Source organism: Neolamprologus brichardi, chromosome 1 (assembly GCF_056152115.1).
Source record: "Neolamprologus brichardi isolate AB-2024 chromosome 1, ASM5615211v1, whole genome shotgun sequence".
Classification (NCBI taxonomy): Eukaryota; Metazoa; Chordata; class Actinopteri; order Cichliformes; family Cichlidae; genus Neolamprologus; species Neolamprologus brichardi.
Genome location: NC_142104.1, coordinates 24,153,409 through 24,169,044, shown reverse-complemented (window position 1 = coordinate 24,169,044; position 15,636 = coordinate 24,153,409). Strand labels below are relative to the sequence as shown.

Here is a 15,636-nt window from a genome sequence, read left to right as displayed (position 1 = left end):
AGGATGGCTGAACTGTACACTAAAATTTAGCAGGGCCCTCTGAGTTCCTTCTAGGGTTTGGCATGCCCTCGTGAATTGAAGATGTCAGCTGACTGCCCACAACACGCACTTAGCAGAGTGCACGGCCTAGAGGTGGAGGCGCCTTTCACGTGCTACACCCTCATATAAAAAAATATACAGTTCACTGTGCTGTAGTTCGCACACATGGTATAACGAAAATCTAAAATTCCATAAGTGGTTTAAAATGTTCTTTAATGGATTGGGAACAGAAAAGGAGAACCCGGAAGTCAAAATATCCCAGCATTTTATTTCTCCAGCCAGCAGCATTTTAATTAATAAGCCCTGCGTATGACAGTGATGTGAGAAGTCATTTTGATTGCGCCCTAGTTTTTTCATTAGGCGTCTATTAACATCCTGTCAAATCCTACCCGGCAGTAAATGTGGGGCAAGAACAATCATATTTTGTCATGCAGGTATACAGAATGAAATGCTGTTGCCACTTGGATAGCAGGGCAAATATGCAGCCTTCGTTGTTTGGCGGAGATGGCCGAGCCGAGTTCACAGAGGAAGCGGGAGGGGCGGTCTCACGTGACTGGGGTTCTAAAGGCTAACAGTTCACATGATGAGATGAGGCGCAATCAGACTGTACGCCTGTGACCGACGCTCGACTCTGTTTACTGGTCCTTTAGCCCCAGCTGGACGCAGTTTAGGGACAATAAAAAGCCTCGACTACCCTCCTTCACACAGCAGACACACGTAAACGGGAGCACTGTGGAGTCAAGTGTGGCCGTGTAGACCCACCTGCGCTAACAGCAGCAGCCGCCGCGGCTCAGCACCACTTCTCTCCCCGGGCTTGTTCGTGCTTTCCGCAAGGGTGAAAAAGTGCTTCTTGCTCTGCTTGAAAATGAAAGTGTCTCACGCTACGGCCGGACTCGTCGTCTGGTTTGTGGTCCTAGGTGAGTTCGTTTTTTTTCCCCTCTTGAGAAGCTACTGTTGAACCAAACGGTGTAAGCGCGAGCAACCTGCGGTAGGTTTAGTTGTCAGGTGCAAAAACTGTCGGTGCGTTACCGGCCCGGGCCGTTTAACCGTTTTAGCTAAAACTAGCCAAAAAGGTTTAAGGTTTCCCCCCTCGTTCAGCTCGTTAGTGCTTGCCGTTGCCTTCGCGTGGACTATAAATTGCATTGTATTTAATGTCCATAAATGTCAAACTCATAACGTAATTAAAACATCAACAACTCAGGGAGGATAATTTACATAAGACTATTTTTTTAAACTGTTTTTCCTCATGGCATGATGTTCCTGTGCGCACCCTTTCTTTGTTAAAGGCTGAAAATCATAAAAAAAAAAAAAAAAAACAGCCTCCTGCGGGTGATGGGACAGCTGTTAGCTACTGTAGTGATTAAAGAAGCTGAAAGTATGGATTACTGAGTTTCTAGAACATCAGCCTTTACTTGTTTCTTTGACCTCAGGTAGTTTTAAAAGGGAAAAACAAAACTTTAAGACTGTCAAACATTTAAACAAAACGAGTAAATTTTAGTCACCACACCTTCAGCTGGGTGGCTGAGGATGGTGTTTTATGGGTGTTATTTGCCAGCTTATCAAGCTAGAGACTTCCCAGATAGCAAGGAGACATTGAACAGATGTTGATTTTCCATCTGAACCATCAGAATCGTCAGGGTTGAAATGTCAACACAAAACCAATGTTGAAACAACACTGAAATACTGATGAAACCTGACACTGACATTGAAATAACATTGATTCACTGTTGTTCTGTCATCGTTGATTGTTGATCTATTTATAGTTGATAAGGCGACAACAATCACGTTGAAAAGCCATAGATTAATGGTTGAGCGGGAAATTTAAGCTGCTACCACTTGGACTATTCCAAAGCACCCCCTCTCACAGTGGTACATCCCTCCAGGTAACCATTGTCTTGTACAGTAGAGCGGGACATTACTCTCAGCGGACCGGAGAAGGCATCAGTTCTTGCACTGCACTGGCCTGCACCACGATTAGTATAAGGTAAGAATGAATGATTTTTGTTCTATTCGTTATTTCCACAGTTGCATTTGAATAACAGTAAAAAACAAACAAACTTGTTAATGTAAAGTTTCGGACAAAATATGGGAGCCCGAAATTGTGTCTAATTTCATCTTACAAACCGGCAACAAATAAATTGCACAGCGAACAAAGTCTATCAACAAAGAAGACATTTTCGTTTCAAACTTTTCCGTTATATTCCCTTACAAAGCTAGCTAGCTAGCTAGCTTTAAGGCTTTGAGGGTTCCTTTGTTCTTGCCGTCGCTTCGCTTGACCGAGACTTTCGCTCTGTAGTTTCTTTTTAACATAGTACTACAAAAAATTGTAAATCTGAGATATATGATTGATAAACGTAAAGGTAACTGTATAAATGTGTTCAATGACTTTGTTACTTTTAATGATTGGAGAGCACCCGCTTCGATTCGCACTCAATTCAAACTTTACGTTGCACGCCCACCTAACTTTACGTTGCACGCCCACCTAACTTTACGCTGCACGCTCACCGAACTTTACGCTGCACACTCACCGAACTTTACGCTGCACGCTAACCTAACTTTACGTTTTAGCATTTACGTGTGGACCTATTTTGCGCCTATTTTGACGCCACACTGTGCGCCAAGTTTTTGTCTCGGTGCCATGAATTCATACAATGGCAGACTTAGACAAAATACTGTTAATTTTATTATCTTCAGTGTTTAAATGCTTACATATACACATGCAGTTACTGTCACTTCACACATAGGACTCGGTTCAGCTTCTATGAGCCGTCTTTGTATCCAGTTTTCACTCTTTATTGACATTGTTCCCTATTTTTCCTCTTTTTTACAGATCTGATTTGGTAACTACCATCCACCCATCGATAAGTAAGAAACTTACGTCCTTAAAAAAATTCCTAGTGTTAAACAATTTGCTTATTTGACTATTTCCAAATATAGCACTATTTGTTTAATCTGATATACACTGACAATGACATCACGCTGGTCAAGGAGGCGTAAATTACGGAAAATGGTTGAGGCAGCAGAGTCCGATATACTCAGGCACTTTAAAGAGATGGTTGCTGAAAAACATAACCAAAACAGCAATGCACAAGTTGACGTTAAGCGACCGCAGGTTGCAGAAGAGTCTGGTGTGTCCCACTGTTGTCACCCAGGTATAGACAGTCAAGTATTTACCAGTCGCTGTTATGAGCAGATTTCAGAAGTATGTGAGACCTATGTATCACCTGACACGGATAATGACTGTGACTTTAGTTTTGACAGCTTTGGTTGCCATGCACCACCGTTTGATTCTGATAATAGTGATGACGAAGCTGATGACGAAGCGCCAAATACTGAATTCTTAATAACAAGTTTAAGATACTGGGCTTCTACATTTTCAGTGTCGTTGGTGGCAGTAACAGCACTCTTGGGAATTTTGCGTGTGTTTCACCCAGACCTACCAAAAGATGCCAGGACAGTTCTCAGAACGCAAGGTCAAATAAACACAATAAAAATGGATGGTGGGGAATACCATCATTTTGGTTTGGCTAAAGGGTTGGTCTCTCGACTAAAATCCTTGATCTTGCCTGCCAAGTTGAACGACTTAAAATTGCAGTTTAATATAGATGGTTTACCCCTTTTCAAAAGCAGTAAACTTCAGTTCTGGCCAATTCTTGCAATTGCAAATGTTGACTACACAAAATCACCATTCCTTGTTGGTCTCTACTGTGGTCTTTGTAAGCCAAAAAGTGTAGTTCAGTTCTTGGACCCATTTGTGAAGGACCTCAGGCACATTTTGAAGTATGGCATTATTTACAATAGCTGCCAGATAACAGTTAAAGTATGTTCATTTGTGTGTGATGCACCTGCAAGAGCTTTCATTAAAAACATAAAGGCTCATAATGGTTATTCTGGTTGTGATAAATGTGTTCAAGTAGGTGAATGGAAGAACAAAATGACGTACCCAGAAGTTAATGCAAAGCTTAGAACGGATGCAGATTTTCAGTTGATGATTGATGAAGACCACCACTTGAATCAAACATTGTCTCCTTTAGCTGGTATGGTTAAGATGATACCGATGTTTCCTTTGGATTATATGCATTTATGTTGTCTTGGAGTCACAAGAAAACTCATATACTTGTGGACAAAGGGCAAAGTACTTGCAACAAGGCTGTCCAGTCGAACAGTAGGTGAAATTTCAGAAAAGTTGAAAGCTCTGCGACCTTATACACCAAATGAGTTTAACCGCAAGCCAAGGGAATTGTCTGAAATTGATAGATGGAAAGCAACAGAGTTGCGAAATTTTACGTTGTACACAGGGCCCGTAGTGCTTAGGAATAGCATTCCAGTTGAGTTCTATGATAACTTTATGTTGTTTTCTGTAGCAATGCATCTGCTGTTATCCCCCTCTATGTCTAATGAAATGGTCAATTGTGCCAATGAATTCCTGGTGTCATTTGTTTCTCACTTCGGCGAATTGTATGGTAGGGATGAAATCACATACAACGTACACCAGCTGACACACCTGTCAGAAGAATATAGACTCTTTGGCACGTTAGATAACATTGCTGCTTTCCCCTATGAAAATTATTTAGGCCAGATTAAACATCTCTTGCGAAAGCCTCACTTGCCTTTACAACAAATTGTAAAAAGACTTTCTGAAAAACCGGATGTGAAGCCAGCACCACCAAGAAAAGCACAAAAGTTAATGCATCAGCATTATGATGGTCCACTTGTGGCTCCGATACACCATTCAGAGCAGTACAAGAAAGTAGTGACAGAAAAGTACATCTTGTCTGTAGGGGATGGGGACAACTGTGTGCAGGTAGTCGATGACATTGCTTTAATCCGCAACATTGTGAAAGTAGATGGTGACACATTTGTTATTTTCCAAAAGTTTTGTCACAAAGAGTCTTACTTTCAGTACCCCTTACCGTCATCCAGAATTGGATGCTACAGAGTGTCACAGCTGAACAGCAGACCTGGCATTACAAAGCTCAATAATGTTACTGGCAAATATTTTCTTTGTCCAGACAACACAGCTTTCATTGCATTGCCAATCATGCATAGTCAATAAAAAAAGAGTTTGTTTTATCGGGTTTGCTTGTAATTGTTGCCTATATACATTTTAATCGACTATTTATAATTTAGTTCAGTCAATAGATCAAGTTTTTTAGTGACTATGAAATATATTGTAATTACATGTTTCCTGTTTATCCTAGACAGGGCAAAAAAGGACTCCAAGTAAAATAAAAATGAAAGACTGGTGCATTGTGCAGTTCAGCACTGGTGGTACCGAAATTGTCCCTAGTTCATGGATAAATGGGGAGAAATTGTCATGGCCTCCATATCCTCCGCGAGACACATTCAGGATCCACGCCGCAGTAAAGAGGAGAGTTCATCCTGGTGCAACATGGCTCACCTACACACCAGTCCGACTTCTAATAAGCCATGGTGGGTATCATCTGGGTTGATGTTGTATAAATGTAACAATAACAAGTTTTTCGTGTCCTAATTTATGTCTGGCTATACATTGTGTTTGTACTTCCAGACACATTTCACGAAGCAGAACGCAGTCTTCAGAAATATCTAGATGAACACTGTGATACGTCTGACCTTCAGTCCGAAGCTGAAACTCATACCACGCATAAAAGAAAGCACAAGTAAAACTTTTTTTTATTTCACAAACATATCTTTGATTGCTAAGAATTTATGATCTTGTCTTTTACACATATCTGTGGTGCTTGCATACTGCAATATCACCACATAATATAGTCCAAAAAGTGGAAGCTTGTAAACTTTTTAAAAATGCAAAGCCGTGTACACTTGTGCACTTCAAAAATTCCTTGTATACTGTACCTTCTTGCACATCTCCGTTTCCTGTGTGTGTTTTTATAAATCAAACTGTAACTTTAGGAAAAAATATTCCAAAAGCACATTTGTAATTACTTATGACCGTTTTCAACTTTTTGTCTTTAGACCAAATCCCCTGTACACATATAGTGACTCAGAGGATGAGCAGCCCACAAAAAAAAAGGTTTCCCCAGGCCCCTCGAGTGAAAATACCAGGTAATAAAATACTGTCTAGTGTCTTTGTACATATCTGTGTGTGACACAAGGAAACTTTTTTGACAAGTTGTCTGTATTCTTAAATACTTAAAAAAAAAAAAACTTTTTCTAAACAGCCCTCACCACTCCGCAGTCTTCCCCCAGCCCACTGACAGCAGGCATCATAATGCCCCACCCAGCTGTCGGCACCTTTCTCCACTCCAGCACAACTCCAGCACAACCGACACAGCTTTGCGATTTCCCCAGCATGCTGAGTCTGATGTCGAGGCCTTCCCTATAGATGGTATGCTTTTAAAATTGTTTTAAAGCTGAATCACAATGTCATTGTACTCTTATCTTCAAAACACCAGTTTATACTCCTGAATGTCATCTTGTTGTGATTTGTTTTTCTGTAGATTCCAGAGACTCTGTGAGGCCACTATTACAAGGCAAGTTCGAAAGTCTTGGAATTTCAGATTTTACATGGTATAAATGGTAAATGGCCTATATTTGTACAGCGCTTTAATTAGTCCCTAAGGACCCCAAAGCGCTTTACACATTCAGTCATCCACCCATTCACACATAATTCATGCACTGGTGATGGCAGCTACATATACAAATATCAAATATATGTGACAGGCAAAAATTAGCAAAAGCTCTTAGCAGTTAGAACAACTTGTACTTGAATGCAGAATGTTACACCATCACTTATGGATACATTAGTTTTTCGCCTCTCACTGCTTAAGCCATTAATCTTTCTAGAATTGTTTTTTTTAAACAGATGCGACTATGCGACAGATGTTAACTATGCTGTCAGACCTGACGCGAGCAGTTAACGAACTCCGTGAGGAGGTCGGAGCCATCCGCAATACCGGCTGCAATCAATCGGTAGATGCTGGGGTACTGCCTCTGGATTTGCCCTTGCACAACATAGAGGAGCTAAATAATGCAGAGGCAGCTCTTCTATCACAAGAGGCCAATAAGGCAATGGTAAGTATATAAAGGTTATGTACACTTTGTAACTATAAAGTGTAATAGCTGTCAGATGTGATTTAAATACATAACAACGGCCTGTTGATTAAACACACAAGCACTTGCATACACATTTGAGACATGAGACACGCTAATTCCATCTCTTAAAATGTGTCTATAGGTGAGACGCTTTGCCTTGGTTGGAGGGACCACACTGGAGGTGCGAGTCCGCCGTGTAATGGCTTATGCCATTACAAACGAGCTGGCCTCGGTACTCAACTGGGCAGGGAAAAAAACCAAGGACCAGACAAAGCAAAAGAGGGCATTTAAAGATACAGCGCTCTGCAAATGCATATTTGGTGGTAAGTTTTACCGTTTTTTTGGCTATATTACTTTGTCTTTCTTAATAACAAGACTTTCATGTCCGGTTAATCTGGAGATGGAGTCTTTGGTCTTTGGCTTACTTAGTCCTCGGGTTGTAGTTTGTACAGCCCGAAGACCCCATGTTTATTTTGTTTTAAAGGATACACGGCACACTATGCTAAGACTTGTCACTTTTTCCGCTCATAGCTCTCTGGGAATCAAATGCGGCAGTTTGCAGATTTACGCCTGGTGACTTTCTTGTTTATCAGCCTAGGAGTTTACATACTTTCTCCCCGCTGAAGACAGTTAACAAGAACTTATTCATGTGCTCTAATTCACTTTTTGTGTGTGTGTGTGTATTTTTTTCCTAGATGGCCTGACGCAGCAGTTAGGGGCAAACTCTATGTCAGAGTTTGACTTTGCACAAGCAGTGCAGAAATGGCTCCGATACGCCCCAGATCGTTTGGGTGGTGCAGGACGCATCCCCATCCCGGAGTAAAAAATGAATAACTTCTGTGAAACATATAAATGTAAATAGGAAATTGTGTTTTTAATAAAGTATTTAGCAAACAAAACATGCCTATTGACCTTTTTTTTTTTTTTGTTTTTCTCTGTTACATCACATGCAATGCTTTCTTATTTTAGGATATTAATACATTTTGAGACTTTTTTTTTTATAAAACACAATTATGTGTTTAGGTGGTTTAAGTATTGATGGAAACATGCAGTAGTTTAGTATTGGTTAAAATACCTATAAAGAAAGGTAGATTTCCAGTCATGATTTAACTGTTGTTTTAATGAAAAGCAGCTGTGCGAAAGAGGTGGAAAATCAACACCATAGCTCAACAGTGTTTCAATATCAGAATCTGACATTGTTTCAATGTCAACAGTATTAGAAAATATAACGTTGAATCAATGTCAGGTTTCAACATTGATTCAACATCAAAACCTGACGTTGTTTCAATGTTAAAAAAGGGTGCAAGAGTGACGTTAGATCAACGTCACACTTCAACGTTGATTCAATGATGTCGCCTGATATTGACTCAACATTGTTTCAATGTTTCCTTGCTATCTGGGTTGTCCTCTTGCTCAGTTGTGCAGCAGCGTCTTCTACTTCTTTTATCCGGGCTACATTTACATAATGTAGATGGAATAGTGCATACCGGGGTTTTTCCTGGGTTTAAAAAAACAACAAAATTCAGGCTTTTATGGGTGTGACTGCAAACAGGAGCAGTTTTTATGCTTAGTGTGACAAAAAGATTAGAATTTTTCATTTAACAAAGACTTATGGATTTTCCTATTGTCAGTTAATTGCTGTCTGTCAAGTCTTGATGCAGGCAGATCAGTCGTGGTGTGGTGTTTGTTTGTTTGCCGTCCCCCCCCCTCCGAAAAACCGAAACCAAGAAATCAAACTTTGAGTTTTCAGTACAAAATGGCCTTCGTTTCCAATAACTGCCTGAAGTCTTTTGTAGCATAAAGGTAGAATGTCTCTATAATTCAGTGCGATTACAGCTTTCTGATTAATTCTTTTTATTAGTGTAAAATTGGGTTAGTAGGTACCCAACAGCATTTTTTTTTTTTTTTTTTTTTAAGGTCCAGTTTCACACTGAGTCATTTGTGAAACCAAACCACAGTTGCCCGAAAAGTCTGTAGATTTAGTAATGATCCCTTTTCCTTTTTTTTTCCTTTTTTAAATGTTGGTGAGCTGCAGATCAGCCTCATTGTTGTGTCATTTGAGAGCTTCACATGACTGCTATGCTTGCTTTGTGTTGCATACACAGGCACCTGGCTGCTGCTGACACAGGGAAACAGGCCAGCACAGTTATAGCTCGAGTTGTTGCCATCCTCACTCTGTAATATAAAACTACATTACTGACATTGCTTTAAAGTAAAACCTAACTGGGGGTTCAGTTTTGAATCTGTATTACAAAACAGGGTCAGTGTTTTATACTTTTTTTTTTTTTGATATGCTTCATCCTGTCTGTGCACACAGTGTCTGCAGCTCACTGGATTGCAGTGTTGTGTAAATGGTCTGCAGTGTGTTTGCAGGGTCAACAAAGGGGTGACATGGGGTTAAGTTTCAGCAAGAAAGGAGTGGGTGTGATTGACGGAGACCACCAACAGGGCTGACGCACAGTGGTCTTTATGTTCAGATCAAATGGAGGAAGGAAGAGCTGTCAGTGCACTAATACGTGAATGATAAAATTTGCAGTGGGATGAGGCCAAAGATTGGTTAAATCTGCCCCCTAGCAAATAAATTCCTGAAATGCACAGAACTTTTTCAGTGTGGCACCATCCTTTTTTTTTTCTTTTTTTTTTTTTTTTTTTCTGCTAACTCACCAGCATGTTTATTCTGTTGATGGCATTTCCCATTTTATTGTTCCCACATATTCTGAGAACGCCAGACAGAACTTGATAAAGTCCAACTGTTCCTCTTTGAATTTAAATAAAGCAGTCAAACTCGACCCAGAGCACATCAGCTTCTCTGTTGACTTTATGGGAAGTGTGACGCAAGTGGGAGAACCCTGGTATTGCATTATTTTTAAAGGATATGATTTGTTGGATTGAATACAAGTGTTTACTGTAGATAACAATGTGTTTGAGATTTATAGCCACCATCTGACACACAGTGAAACATGTAGCAGTGGGGTAGAAGGTTCCAGAGGATGAAGGTATTAATAGCCCGCGTGTGTTTTGCCAGTGTGAAAGTAGGCTGAGTTTTCTGTATAACTGGATTGGCAACATTAGGTCAGATGGGTTTTGTCTGAGTTAATGTTGTTTAAAAAATCAGGTCTCTGTAGCCACCTCAAACATCTTTTGGCAGCTATTTGGGCATTTAGTTGAAGTGTTAATTTCAGTAGTTAACATTAACAAGTGCATGAGTCAGATTTTGTTTGGGAAGGTTGCTAACTAAGTGACCTGGGTGTAAGTTGTTTGAATTCTCTTAATGTTAATGTTGAAGGTAGCTGCAGACCTTTTTTTTTTTTTTTTTTTTTTTTAAGGTTCTGAAGATATTTCACCTCTAATCTGAAAGCATCAATTATAAAAGCTGATGAGTTCTAGGTGTTTACCCTGCAGAGGTCTTAAAGCAACTGAAAGGAGTCTGCTTGCCTTCAACACAAACACTGAAAACGACCTGGATTACTGAGAACCTACAGATAGTGCTTGCTTCATTACTTTAGCAAAGGATACATGGGACCATCTGTTATGAAGGCAAAGAAGATAATTTAGCTCAACAGTTCATAGCAACACACCATACAACAGTCACTAAGGTCAACATGGCTGACAAGTGACACAGGTCATATAAATGTTGTGCGTCTTCCCTTTTTATATCATGACCCACAGATGTTTTGAATTTTCAACAGGCTGTTAATCCCATAGGTGGACTCTGATCATTATACGGCTGTCATAAAATCAGTTTATCGGCCTGTAGGATTATTGTTAAGTGGACCTCAGTCACAAAAAGCCTTCTGCACAGTATTCACTGAGTGCTGTCTCTTGAAATGCTTCTGGGTTTGTGGTCATGGGCGCTTGGCTTTAGCAGTCTGCAGACCTCTAGTGGTGGTTTCTGTTAACTTTTTTGTTTGTTTGTTGTTTTGTTTAACAAGGTAAATGTAGGCCATGCGGTCTTGTAACAGCGGCTGCGCTGTACAATTACCACTGTTAATTACCCTTTATCTAAGTTAAAGACTGAGATAAAGAATATGCACATGGTGTAAGTGTGGGTTTTAAATACATCAGTTTATTTTGGTATCATAGCAAACCTAGGGGTCAGACTCTAAACTGGATCATATTCTGAGCTAATGAGTATATCAGTGCTTACAGTTTGACTGCGGGTTTTCTGTGTTGTAAATGACAATGCACAATTCAGCATGTAATCTAATTACTATGTAAATATCTAAAGCCATGCCTTTCTTTAAAATGGGGTTCTGGGATCTTATTGAAGCCTGCAAACATGTAGACACTGACTGTAACACCCCTGAAAGTCTCTGAAACCAAAACATTTCAGACTTGGATTTATCACTCGATGAGACCTGATGCCACTTTTTTCTTTCTTCCTTTTTCTGCCTAAAGATGCAGTTTTAAATGGTTGAATGATTTTTATTTATACAGTTTATTACTTAGTTTTTCTTATTGTCTGTCATATCCAGGTTGTATCGATGCAGTTACTCTTGAGGTGAAGGAAAGCAACACCACCTGCATTAAAGCCGATCTGTCTGCGTCATTCTCCATTATATACAACACTACCCATGCCAACGTATGTACAGATGTTTGCTCACCTACTACCGCTTCATTTCTGTGTGTCCGGTTATTTATTTGTTGTATCACTTGTTGTGTCCTCAGAGAACAGTGCAGGTCTTTCTGCCCAACTCTACCACAGTGGATACAGCAAACAGCACATGTGGCAAAGATGGCAGCTCTCCCAGGCTGGTGGCAGTATTTGGATCTGGCTACACTCTTGGGCTGAACTTCTCAACCAATGGAACCCTGTATCAGGTTTCTAGCCTGACTCTGCAGTACAATCTAAGCGACACTTCAGTCTTCCCCAATGCGACCACCTCCGGTGAGACCATGCATTGTCTTGAATCATGTGATAGATCTGAATATATTACCTGTGTGTGAATGGGTGGATGACTGACTGTGTAAAGCGCTTTGGGATCCTTAGGGACTAGTAAAGCGCTATACAAATACAGGCCATTTACCATTTTACCATATTATTTTGTGGTTTTTAAAAAATTGTCAGAATTCTGTTCTGAATAGTGTAGCATAAAGACGGGATGCTACATGTATAACTAGACATTTCGGTGTTACACGTGAAATTCATTTAGGAATTTATTTGGTTGCTGATGATGAACGAAAAATCTGGAGGTTTTTTGTTGTTGTTTTTTTGTTTTCAAGAAGTTTGCAAGGTGGGAAATCTTAAAAATTATGCTTATTTTCAAGTTCTTAAAATGACAATGTCCTGGATGACTGACACTTGGTTAGGTCCTTCTTCATAGTGCAGGTCTGAGGTATTTAATTTTTATTCCTAATCAGCAATAAAAGGCTGATGCGTGACCCAGGTGGGTGGGCAACTTGGACCCCAAAGTTTGAATGTGAGAATGAAGTGATATAGGTGCTTCAAAATGACACTAAGTGCATCTACTAAAACCGTGTTTGAATGTGTGACCTTTACCGCAAAGTCAGGGTTTAGAGGGATTGTCTTTAGATGTCAGCTAGCTAACTTGTTGCTCTTCTCTTATGAATGCCTGGATGAGCTTTTTTATAACAGTTGTGAGGACGGCCACACTGATTATTTTAAATTTGAGCGCTTTGTAACTTTTAGCAGTGCCTCGAGATTGTTTGGAAAACTGAAGGAGGACTTGGACTGAAATGTCAGTGTAAACAACAGAATGGTATTCAAGGTACTGTTGTGCTGATTTCTACCTACTCTGTTGTAGGTGTGGTCACTCTGGTGTCTGCCTCTGTTGGGATTGAAGCAAAAGTCAACACCACCTACAAATGTGTGAGCCCTACAGTTATTGCAGTTGCCACTGCAAATGTTAATTTCACTGACATGAGGCTGGAGGCATACATGCCAGGGAATGAGCTGAGTCGAAACGGTAGGTGGATGTTAAAGGTTTTTACTTTTGAGTGGTTTTAAGTTTGAACGGTTTCATGTTCACAGTATTATTTTCTCTGTTCGCAGAGACCGTATGTTTTGCAGATCAAACCAGCACAACACCTTCACCTACCACTGTCAGTACAACAGCAGTTCCAACTCCAACCCCTCCAGGAACACCTCAGCAGGGCAATTACACTGTGAAGGACACCAATGACACCATATGTCTCCTGGCTAAAATGGGGCTGCAGCTCAATGTTTCCTACACATCTCAGAATAAGGTAAACTACAGCTTCAAGAGCAGCCATTCTCCCCAAAAACAGCAAATGTTTAACCAGTTGTCAATAGAAATAAAAGAAACTTGAAACAAAGTGTATCTTGGGTTTTTGTTTTTTGTTTTTTTGGCCAGACTGTCCAGGATGTATTAAACCTCAATCCTAATGTGACAAACTCAACGGGATTATGTGGAGCCAGCAGTGCTACACTGGTTTTGACACAGACGCAATCTACTATTCTCACCTTCAACTTCACTCTGGTAAATTTAACCCTATTTTTTTGTTAATGTTACATTAGTTATTTTTACAAAACTGCTCAGCTCTTCCTTTGGTCCACAGAACTCCACAACCAACAAGTACCATCTGAGTGGGGTAACACTGCTTGCAAATTGGTCTGACAGTGGTAAGTACCTCTTATGAACAACATGCATTTCGTTTTTGCTGTTTTTTTGTTTTTTTTTCCCTAGACTTTTTGAAGCTGAATAAAATTAACTTTCTCTACTCAGCTAACTTTTCCGTGAGTAACAACAGTCTGAACTACCTGCGCAGTACGCTGGGCTACTCCTACATGTGCAGTGCAGAGCAGACTCTGTTTGTGACACCGAGCTTTTCTCTCAACACATTCGATCTCCAAGTCCAGCCCTTTGGTGTCAAGAGTGGCCGGTTTGCTACAGGTAAGAATGAATTAAGCATGTTGTTCGTCTCTGACATTGCATGTCATTCCTTTAAGTTTTTACCCATTTTGATTGTGAAAATTGTGCTGAACGGGATTCTCCACACTGGCTGAAGATGTGTGGAGAGCAGATGCTCACTTAATAGTTGGATCAAACATTTTGAGATTGGATATCTGAAGCCTTTGTTTCCAGCAGCTGGAGCATTTGTGTAGCCTGATAGTGCTCAGCAACTGTTTATGACCATGAACAACCCTGCAAATTAAAAAAAAAAAAAACAAAACAAAAAAAAAAAACCTTGAGACAAGTTTGTTTTTGTAACTTGATTCAAAAAGGTGAACTTTGCCATATTCTTTACATGCAAAACGTTTTTGAATTGGTTTGCATTCAAAAAGAAAAATCTGATGCTGCTGGTGACAGTTGAACACATCCATAACTTGTTTCAGAATGAATAATCAGAGATGAAGATGAGATGAAATGAAGCCTTACCCTGTACTAAAATGATAAGTCTGAAATGCAGTTTACCAGACCAGTTGGAACATTCACGTGCTACATCCATATCAGCCCAGTGGTGTTAAAGGAAAAACTGTCATTTTGTTTGCACAGCGTAACCTTCTGCTCTACCTCTTGTGTGTCTATAGCTGAGGAGTGTCAGATGGACCAAAACCAGATGATTATCCCCATTATTGTTGGAGCAGCTCTGGCTGGTCTGGTGCTGATCACCCTTGTTGCCTATCTAATAGGCAAGAGGAGGAGCCATGCTGGTTACCAGGCCATCTGAGCGACCCTTCATTAGACTTGAACCATACAGGCTGATTGGTGAAGGGATGAACCAAAGGGTGTTACTTTGGCCACATGGATGACTCTGTGGGCATGAACCTGAGTGAATGGAAGTGCGTGTGTGTGTGCATATCTGCGGAATATTTTTCACTTTTCTGTGGATTATGATTAAACTGCTAACTTTAGATGCATCTTGACGAAACCTGAGGTGACTCAAAGTTTGAGAGAGTTTGAATTTGCTGTAGCATGTCAACCATTAATGGTCTGCTCTTGTTTTGTGTTCTAGGAGCTTGATTGTATTTGCTTGAACTGCTGTTTGTCTTTTTAGCTGTGTAATTATTTATAAAGAATCTTCCAGTTGAAGAGGCAGAGGGAATCACATCAACTACCTAAACATGCTCACAGGTGTATTTTCTCCTTCCTGAGCATAAGATAATCCTGGCAACTCTTAGAAGGCTCTGTGTGCTTGTGTTTTTGGTTTTTTTGTTTTTTTTTTCTCTTTTCTCCCCCGCTACCTATAGTAATATTCCTCCTCAGATGAAACTAAGCCTATCCCATCAGTGCACTGCACAGTTAATGCAGCTAATCAAATGCAGTCTGATAGTTGTGGCAATAAAGTGTGGATTCCTACTTTAATGTAAATGATGTGCCCCCTGAAGCCGTACATAGACTTGGTCAACAAAATCAGAATGTATTCAATAGACTTGTTAACAGCTGCATGGCTGATTTCCATTCTTGCTTTTCACCCCCTCCCCAAAAGAAATGTAAAAATTTAATTTCTTCTTTTTAATGGCGTACTGGGTTTGATCTTTTGTATTGGATAATAAATTCTATTCCTACTGTGGAGTGATGTGCTGCATTTTTTGTTTGGTTTTTTTCCTAACTCCAAGCTGGTTACTCAGGTGTA

At 40.1% G+C, this 15,636-nt stretch overlaps 2 protein-coding genes across 2 annotated transcripts; both read left to right on the top strand.

Moving 5' to 3' along the window:
* The first annotated feature begins 606 nt into the window (after positions 1 to 606).
* On the top strand, positions 607 to 15,583 carry lamp1a (lysosome associated membrane protein 1a). Its single transcript, XM_006780348.3, has 9 exons — positions 607 to 956; positions 11,553 to 11,659; positions 11,746 to 11,965; positions 12,843 to 13,004; positions 13,091 to 13,284; positions 13,413 to 13,538; positions 13,618 to 13,681; positions 13,785 to 13,952; positions 14,591 to 15,583. Exons 1-9 carry the CDS (start codon positions 905 to 907, stop codon positions 14,728 to 14,730), a joined length of 1,233 nt encoding a protein of 410 aa, XP_006780411.2. The 5' UTR covers positions 607 to 904; the 3' UTR covers positions 14,731 to 15,583.
* LOC148106413 (uncharacterized) lies at positions 3,008 to 6,063 on the top strand. Its single transcript, XM_087844515.1, has 3 exons — positions 3,008 to 5,472; positions 5,570 to 5,681; positions 5,998 to 6,063. Exon 1 carries the CDS (start codon positions 3,008 to 3,010, stop codon positions 5,093 to 5,095), a length of 2,088 nt encoding a protein of 695 aa, XP_087700641.1. The 3' UTR covers positions 5,096 to 5,472; positions 5,570 to 5,681; positions 5,998 to 6,063.
* Positions 15,584 to 15,636: the final 53 nt, after the last annotated feature.

What these genes read in the sequence shown, in the direction of transcription:
- lamp1a (XM_006780348.3), top strand. Translation starts at nt 905, where the DNA reads ATGAAAGTGTCTCACGCTACGGCCGGACTCGTCGTCTGGTTTGTGGTC. An exon ending in TCACCTTCAACTTCACTCTG is followed by an intron (nt 13,539 to 13,617) that starts GTAAATTTAACC and finishes TTTGGTCCACAG; the next exon opens with AACTCCACAACCAACAAGTA. An exon ending in GAGTGGCCGGTTTGCTACAG is followed by an intron (nt 13,953 to 14,590) that starts GTAAGAATGAAT and finishes GTGTGTCTATAG; the next exon opens with CTGAGGAGTGTCAGATGGAC.
- LOC148106413 (XM_087844515.1), top strand. Translation starts at nt 3,008, where the DNA reads ATGACATCACGCTGGTCAAGGAGGCGTAAATTACGGAAAATGGTTGAG.